General features: G+C 36.9%; 1 protein-coding gene across 1 annotated transcript; it reads right to left on the reverse strand.

Moving 5' to 3' along the window:
- Window positions 1-1,098: 1,098 nt before the first annotated feature.
- On the reverse strand, window positions 1,099-5,737 carry LOC104533785 (ras-related protein Rab-4A; the record flags this gene model as incomplete). The annotated part of the gene is made up of 5 exons (XM_010186268.1): window positions 1,099-1,220; window positions 2,095-2,249; window positions 3,447-3,509; window positions 4,167-4,281; window positions 5,657-5,737. Coding segments are annotated over 5 exons (536 nt in total), but the record flags the coding sequence as incomplete, so codon positions are not given.
- Window positions 5,738-9,377: the final 3,640 nt, after the last annotated feature.

The raw sequence follows: 9,377 nt of genomic DNA on the forward strand, positions 1-9,377 counted from the left end.
CATTCATGTTTATAAAGGGTGAGTGTCACGAAGATGGAGCCTCGGTGACAAACAATGATAAGACAAGGGGTAACGGACACAAACTGGAACACAGGAGGTTCCACTTAAAGAAACTTCTTCTCAGTGAGGGTAACAGAGCACTGGAACAGGCTGCCCAGAGAGGTTGTGGAGTCTCCTTCTCTGGAGACATTCAAAACCTGCCTGGACGCCTTCCTGTGTAACCTCATCTAGGTGTTCCTGCTCCGGCAGGGGGATTGGACTAGATGATCTTTTGAGGTCCCTTCCAATCCCTAACGTTCTGTGATTCTGTGATTCTGTGATTTGGCATTGATTTGAGGCAGCATTCAGGAAACTCTTATGAAAATATCATAGTCCTTTAATCTAAAAATTTGTGTTTGGCATTCAAAACATGTAATTAGGGCCTGAGACAGACTTCTCCATAGGGCAAACACTGAAAACTTTGAAGATATCAAACAGCTAGAGGAGAGGAAAAACTGGAATGCAAATTAGGTGTAACAACACCTAACAGAAGCCTGTCTCTGACAGAAACCTGCCCACTTGTGCTGAGAAGTTGCTGGTACATTTCTAGATCTACAGAAGTAAAAATGGTTTCAGCCAAGAGGCAGGAAGGACACTTCAGAGAAACACAGTTGCTGGGAAACATCCCTGAAATATTCTGTATTGTTGTTCAAATTCTCTTGACTATATATCCTGCTATGTATGAGAAGCAGAATTAGAAGTTATGTCTGCCATGATACTATGTTTTTATTCTGCATTGCTTCAAACAGCTTAATGTCAGGCTTGATGTTTGCAGGGACACAGCAACCCACAGAACACACATCCTACACTCAGAGCTGACTATTAAGGTAAATGTTGTGCAAAACCATCCATAATTCACAGCACCACCCCCTTCAGATATACAGATCTGACTTAGATATCCTTTCCTAATAAAGCAAATTGGAAGCAGCTAAAAACCACGTGATTCACTTTACCACAACAAAATTTTGGTTCATTGGGTGAATTCTATTAGAGGACTATGAATAGTGGTATTTCCATGTGTACTTTTAGTTTTCAGGAGGGAACCTCCCCACCCAAACATTAAAATAATATAAAATGCAATTTACCTGATTCAATTTTATTGAGTATTTTTCTTGCACACTGCACAAAGGCCTCTTCAACATTTTCCCCTGTTAGTGCACTTGTTTCCAAGAACATCAGCTCTGCATTTGACACCAGAAAAACAATCTCAAAACAAGCCTGGAATATCTCTTATAGTAGTAATTCAAAGCATGAAAGCTAGGAACAATAAAAAAATGTCTTAAGGAGAACTATCATCAAATAGTATGGTACAGAAAAATTAGCTTTTGATGACAAAACTCCTAAAACCACAAAAAACTTTCTCTGATATTCATACATTAACCCTAGAAAGCTGGGATCCAAATATAATAACCTAGGTTGTGCATGCAAAATAGCACATGAAACCAAGGAACTTCATCTAGTTTCCTGTTAATAGAAAGTTACACGCAAAAGGACAACCACAGTTGGTAGAAAAAGACTATAACTGATTTCTAAAAGCAAAGCCAGATTTTGCTGATGGCAGGGCTGCAGCACAGAAGCTCAGCCTGAGACTGGCTTTAGCTGCCACAGAAATGTGTCCTCAAGGACTAGAAATTCTGAATACTACAGGCCAGGTGATAGTCCTCTGGATCCAAGCCATGCTCTAAACTCATTCTCCCATGAGTAAAGAAGCTGAAAACTAGGAAATGATGCTCTTCATTTTCTACTCAGCCCTTTGGAGGGAAGGTAATACTTGAAGTTGTATTACAGTCCCTAGGGAATACATCCCTACTTGAAAGGTATTCTTGAAGTAGCAGCTGCAACTGGAAGAATCACTGATAATGAGATTTCAGCAGCTCATGTAGTTCTCACTGCAGGCACTGTTCTCTCTTTATGCTTCATGTACTGACAGAATTCTCCTTCTGTAGATATTTGACAAGGTACAGTGGGCAAAGTACTCCCTAGCTGCACAAAAATGTAAATTATTTTAAGTATTAAGCATCTTGGAACGCTACATGAAGATTATGTACTACGTACCATTTTCTTGTGCAAACCGGGATGCTTCTAAAAAAGTAACTTCACGATCTGCATCAAGATCCTTTTTGTTTCCACACAGTATTATCACTATATTTTGACTTGCTAGCATTCTTGCATCCGTCAACCAATTAGTAAGTGCATTGTAGGTTTCCCGGCTATGTAGAAAATGACATTCTTTATTAGAACACACTCATTTCTAGGAACAGATCACTGAACTAAAACTCAGGAGGCAAATCTGTATTTGGGGCAATCCACAAATTGCTGCTATTCAAGCAAGTCACCTACATATCTCAATGTGCCAGCTATGAACTTGAGAGTATCCAGTTCCTTCATGAAACTATTTTAAAGCTTAAAGCTTTTCAAAAGCAAAATTAAATCAACCAAAATATATAAATATACACAAACACAGAATACCCTGTTAATGTGAAAAGCTAAAATTTTAAGCACTAATCTAGTTTCATCCTTTTGTCTGAAATTTTGGGATAATGGAATGAGTTATTGTTTAACACAGAATGCAACTGATACTTAAGTTTCAGGTGGGACTGTAAGAATTTACTCCACTTGTAGAGAATTATGTGCCTGAATTTTCACATTTATGTCAAGATCACTAATACTGCAGGCAGCTACCCTGCACACACCTTTAGCCATTGTAGTGGTGGTCAGAGATAAAGCCTTCAAGTAGGAAGATGAGTCCAACTGGCCTTAAGCACAAAGCACAGGTTTCAAAGACTGCTCAGAGGAAAACAGTCCACTCACAGGACAAAAAGCAACAGATCTAGTGAGTCATCATTACCCAAAGCAAAACTTACCTGACAAGTATTAGTCTATGGTGGCCAGGAAAAATGTGGAAATGTGCAATGGCAGAGTATTCTATTGGCTGTCTATAGTATTAAAATATGCAGAGATTAACAGAATTTTGGGCTACAATTAAGGGATGTGTAGGTACAGCTAGCTTCTGCAGAGGATGACCTGTTACATCAGCATACAAATAAGCAGTTTCCACAAACAGGGCTGTGCTAGCTCGGTTAAAAGTGGCTAAAGTCTGCTCTTAATTTCTGTTGCAAGGCTTCCTGAGCCAGTGGTTGCCTGTTCTAATCCACCATGACTAGATACTGGTGGGGCAATTCCCAAGTATTTGCCTAAACTTTTGATACTGTTTACATTTATGACACTCACAATATCTCATGTAAAGAAGTTCTAAAACTTAAATACACACTAAACAGAAGTACTTTTTATACTAATTTTAATTTCTTCTCACCCATTCTCTGTTAGAGGATCAGGTACTTGGGGGGAATCATTACGTGCTAATTGTATCTGGCAGTCTGTAACAAAGGACTTGCTAGTTTTCTTACCTGGTTATATCATAGACAAGCAAAGCACCTGCAGCTCCTCTATAGTAACTCCTTGTCACAGACCTGAAATAGAATTACAGATGTACATTTCTGTAATTTCATGGTTTCAAATCTAGGTTAGCATAACACAATCTATACTATGAAACAATTCTCATTTATATATTTAAAATAAAATGTGGTTTTTAGACAACATTATCAGCTGTGCAGTAACAGACTATTTACAACTAAATTTTGATGAAGCACTTTCACTAATTATAGCTGTACAGGGATTCCCAAAGTCCATTATAACCTGTGTGCTGCTACAGCTACATGTATGATCATACTATATGGCCTGATACAGAGCTGTATCTGTGGAATGAAAACAGCATAATTAACTTAGGTTTGAACTCTCAGCAGTGCTAAGAGGATAAGCAAAATAGCTGCAATTGAAGAATTTAAGACTCCTTAAGTTGAGGAGGAGGCAAGAACAGCAAAGCAAAGCACCCTTCAAATGGTAAATGAAGAAGAAGAAAAAAAACAACTGCCTTCAAGCTTCTCAGAATGCCAGGATATCTGGCCAACACACTGAAGAAATCTCATTAACGGAGACTACTTTGTTTGCAGACAAATAATTCCACTGACCAAGAAACTATGCCTACTTATAAGCAGGGAAAAATAATACCCAGCATACATGGCAACAATGTAATAACAAACACATAATAAAATCATTGAAAAGGGTACCTGAATCTCTCTTGTCCTGCTGTATCCCATATCTGCAATTTCACATATTTACCACCAACATTTATGATCTTTGAACCAAATTCCACTCCTATAGTATGATTTGAGTCATCCTTGACTGCAAAAAAAGAAATAAAACCAGGCTTATTTGGGGAATATTTAGGGTGAATAATTAGGTTTTCCATAATCAAAACTCTTGACTATTCGAATCACAAGCTACTTCCCAAACCACCAAATTCAGTGCCACTCGTAAGTGTGCTGCCACTATGCAGAAATAAACATTCCTACAATTTTTGAACAGCTTATTCAATTCACAATTACTACTAGAAAGGCCTGCCTTAATAAAATAATTCCCAGTTCACATTAATAAATGGCAAGATAACTTTTGTACACTTTTTTATTCCAACTGTATTTTCTAATACTTTGATGCAATTTAAAATTAAAATTCATGGAAAAGCAGAACACAAAAAGTCAGTTTTGCCCGTGAATAAGCAAGAGCTACTTCTTCAAAGCAGGAAGATACTTGCTGTAAGTATACTGTTGATATCACATATTCTCAGCAATATAAAACTACTTGTACTAGAAGCAAGGTCATGGTTTAAATTCAATCATAGAATCATTCCATGTTCCTTAGTGATTACAAATTATTATCCTAGCATGATTCCTCAAGAGATAAAGTAAATTACCATTCAGTTGAGGAAGATAACAGTCACCTTAGATTTACAGAGGTTTTTAAATGTGTATTATTTTTATTTAATCATGATGCTAAATGCACTACCCACAGGAAGTTCTTTTATATCATCTATTCATCTCTAAATAACGTTTACAATGGAATCTTTGACATTATTTACCAGAGAACAGAGTCACTGAAAAACACTGAGTGTTTATTTAGAAAGAGACTAGATGTTGGGAGGTTTGAGTTCTGTCCAACAGGCTTTCTAAATCTACTCAAGCAATTCAACTTTCATTTCCTCTGCTCAGTATTTTTTCTATTAAAAAAAAATAAATCACAGAATCAGAATCATTAAGGTTGGAAAAGACCTCTAAAATCATTAAGTCCAACCATCAACCGAACACCACCATGCCCACTAAACCATGTCCTGAAGTGCCTCATCTACACTTTTTTTTTAATACCTCCAGGGATGGTGACTCTACCACTTCCCCGGGCAGCCTGTTGATCCAAGATCCAAGTCTAGGGAAGCTTATAGCCACAAGATATAATTTTCACAAAAATTAAGTCTCTATTTTCATCAAGGTCCTGTAATATTTATTTGAGAGTAACAGAGAATACTGCTCAATATCAGGCTTTCTATTAGAGGCAAACAATGAGCAATAAAGATTTACATGGTTCTGAACATAATTATAAAAACCCTCATCTATATAAACAAGAGAATTACAGGAAGTTTAATACAAGAATAGATATTCATGTAGGCAGAGCCTTCATCTGTGGTACAAAGCAATGGAGAACTCTTACTGTACTCACATATACTTACATTTATTTTCAATAAACTGGTGTAGCAAACAGGATTTTCCAGTTCCAGCATTTCCTATGACCAAGAACTTAAACAGGAAATCTGAAAATTGAAAGAAAGAAAAACATTTAGCTAAATTTTGGTACACGCTCACATTTTTGTCACAAGACCAAGTGCACAAGCCAGCTATGCTCTAGTAGCTGTTATTTCAAACAGAATAGATGACAAAATTAGCAAAAGAACACTAAACATGAAGAATAACCCAGTGTAGTCAATAGTGATGTTACAAAGTAAGAACCAAGAATGCTGTTTGTTTATGGAGATACGAGAACGACACCAAGAGATGGAAATGACTGAACGTGAATTCAGTTAAAATAGGCTGAATTATAGGTATATGGCTGGCTTGTATTCCAACAACCTGCTTTAAGTTTATGCAAGCTATGAGCTGCAGTCAGTACAAATGCTCAATATAATGATGTAGTTTCTTAAAAAAATCTGTATGTTTTTGTAATTTTTAAAAATGTTATTCACATTAATTTGAACTTCTCTGTATTAACAGCTTAACACTCCTACTTTATACTTGTAAAGCTGGAACAACTACAATACTTTTCTACAGAATTTACAGGCAAGAAGTAGTTTTTATTCTGGTATGCCTGCTTTCATGTTTCCCCTACATGGTAAATTAAGATACAGGTACTTGTGGCACTTTACCTATTTATGAGCCATTTACATTAGTGTTCATTAGTCATACATGCATTCAAGATTTAATGTCCATTTGTATTAAGTTACACATAATCCTTTAATATTACCTCCCCAGATCTGCTTTCAGTTTAGCTAAAGGCTGAAGAAAGCTTCCTTGTCTTACCACTGTCAAACATATAAACTGTGATTAAAAAGTTTACAATTGCTTCCCCTAATGTACAGCCACCAAGGCAACCTTTACAGTTTGTGCAAGACTCACTATTTATTTTTCTACCAGCAGCAGCTTTTTTTTAAGTCATCTTTACAACTTTATTGCAGTCTCTCTTATAAATATAGCAGGTGTTCAGAAGACATCAGGTAAGCGTGCAATGAAAAGGATTAAATTTGTAACACTGACAAAAATTAAAACTTAATGATTTCATTAACAGTGTTCAGATCTGTCAAATGGGTTACACAGATATTGGCCCAGGGGATGGCAGAATAAAAATAATATAAAATTAGACTACGCTAAGGAAGTCAAAGCACTGCTACATTACTCTTTCAGAACCTTGCTCGAGTCTTTAGTTTTACAAACCGAATTTAACATGAACACAACCACGTGCTCATTCCATTTCACGCAGGAATTATTTGCTATGGTACCTCATAAGCCTCCCCTAGCAATGGTAAAAGCAACAAGTAAGTTTCCCATATGGTAAGAAAATGCCCACCTATTGAAAAGCAACAGCAAAACAGAGGGCTACGAGCCCTGGGAATGTTCACCATCTTTTGTCTTCATCTGTCTTCCAAGTTTTATTCATATTTAAAATGAGGCAGTGTCTTACCGAGGGTTTTTGCTTTTTCACATTTTACCTTTGCATGGTTTTCCTTGTTTCAAATGCTGTAAACAGGCTTGATATAGATTCTGCACTCTGCCCTTCTCAGAAGGGGACTGCTGTTTCTTGCTCACAAATATGAGCATTTACACGCTCAAGACATTCTGTTCCAAACTCCTCTCATTCTTCACGCCCCCACCCAGCTGCTCATGCTTTCTGGATGAAAAAAAATAGTTACAAAAAGGATTTTGCCTCAGGTTGTGAAAATTTTGTGATATCTCCTGTAGAGAAGGGCCCATCGTGTCATCTCAACTGCAAAGCATGTTGAAGCTGGAAATGCTTCATTCTATTAAATCTTCACTGTTAATATGAAATGCAGATATCATAAACAGGCCCAAAGTGTTAGGTTAAGAAAAAATTAATCGCTGCAAGACAGCCATGTTTTGCCTTTTATGAACCAAATATCACTAATTAGCTGCCTTGTGTACCTTTTTGTATATTTAAACTCCTGTGGGTGTGTGTAATCTCACTGGTTTTAACACTTGCAGAGAGTTCCTCAAAACGCAAGATGTTCTGAGACATATTCACAATTAAAATAATCTGTTTCTGGTCTCCGCAGCTTTTCCAAAAATAAATCTGAAATCCAGCTAAAACTGGTTCTCCTATGTATCTGGTGAATGCTGTTTGTCAGATCCTCTTGTTAAAAACAACTACAAAATTCAAGCCCACCTTCCTTCTTTCCAAGGAAGACTCATATTATTGGCAGCAGTGTAACACCTACTGTCAAACTAAGCCAGGAAAAGAATGAAAACACTGATTTGCTCTGTGATTGTAAGCACTGGTTGTTAAATGTGGCTCCCGAATCCATACTTGTGCAATCCATGCCACGATGCTGAACAGTAAATTTAACCTGCTGCTCTGTTCTGCACAGAGAACAGTAGCTGTAGGCCAGGGAGAAAATGAAACAGTGTCGCTGTCAGGTGCCGATAGAACACAGATTATCATTTATAAACTTGATAGTAGACTCCCAATTCCTGTCAAGATTCTATTGTGACAGACAACTTTAAAAGGAAATCTTTCCTACAAATAAATCACTCAGATGACAGTTCAAGATGTGCTTGCTTACTTACTAGACAAAAAAACAGAATTCCCTATGGCGAAACAGCGAACAGGTTTTCTAAGGTGAAACTTGAAACTGCAATTACAATTCACTTGCTTGCAGTAAGGGAAATTTGGTTTATTCTACCTCAGAATGGAAATATCAAAATCTTGTAAGAAAAAAATCAAAAGCTTTCTGCACCAAAGAATGCAGCAATGTTTCCAAACACATGTAGACTCATAAGAGTAAACAATACTTTCACAAACATAACTGTGCTTCTATCAGTTTAAACTCCAAGGTTATGCAAATTGTTCAAAATAGCAAAAGGCTTTTAGACTTATGTTAACAGTTTATCCACAAGCACTGGATAACACATTTTGGGAAATATGGAATACTTTGCACATCTAATCAACTGCAAGGAAAAACAAGAAAAAGGAATTTTCAGTACCAAAAGTCACAAATATCCATATTTAAGAAGTTTTTAAGTTCACAGCCTAGCATATTAATGAGGAAGGTAGCACGAGGAGAGAACAGGCAGAACATTTCTCATTTTTTTATTCTGGAATTTCTTCTTATAATGTCACTCTGTGTGATAACAGAACCACATCAATGACATTGTTATAACTTTTTTTATTGCTTGATTTAGGACATGAAATCTCTTCTCTTTGAAGCACACAGATGGATCTAAAAATTTAGCACAGTCCAGAAACACAGGAACTAAATGAGATTGGACAGACAGCTTCTTTTGGCCCAACTGTAACATCACTCTGTACTCACACTTGGGAAAAACTTTTACATATTAATTCTTTGCAATTTCACCAAACACAATTCATATTGTAGTGTTTGCACTACTGCTCAATCGCTCTGGTTTGCCTTTTTGGTGTGCTCTCCCCACAGGAGTTAAGTCACGTCATTTCATAGCCTCCTTTTTTTTTTCTTTTGTGATGGACAAAGCAGCTCTGAGGTCCAACATTCCAGCCAGCTGCCAAGGCTCTCACTCTAGCGAAGTTTTTCTTTTGAATTCTGTTGTTCCTTCTTCATGGAAAAGCTGAGAAGCAACATCATTCAGACATTACACTATGACACTACATTCAGACATTAAATGACCTATTAGAGAGCAGTGTAGGGG

Source organism: Mesitornis unicolor, unplaced genomic scaffold, assembly GCF_000695765.1.
Source record: "Mesitornis unicolor isolate BGI_N332 unplaced genomic scaffold, ASM69576v1 scaffold51306, whole genome shotgun sequence".
Lineage (NCBI taxonomy): Eukaryota > Metazoa > Chordata > Aves > Mesitornithiformes > Mesitornithidae > Mesitornis > Mesitornis unicolor.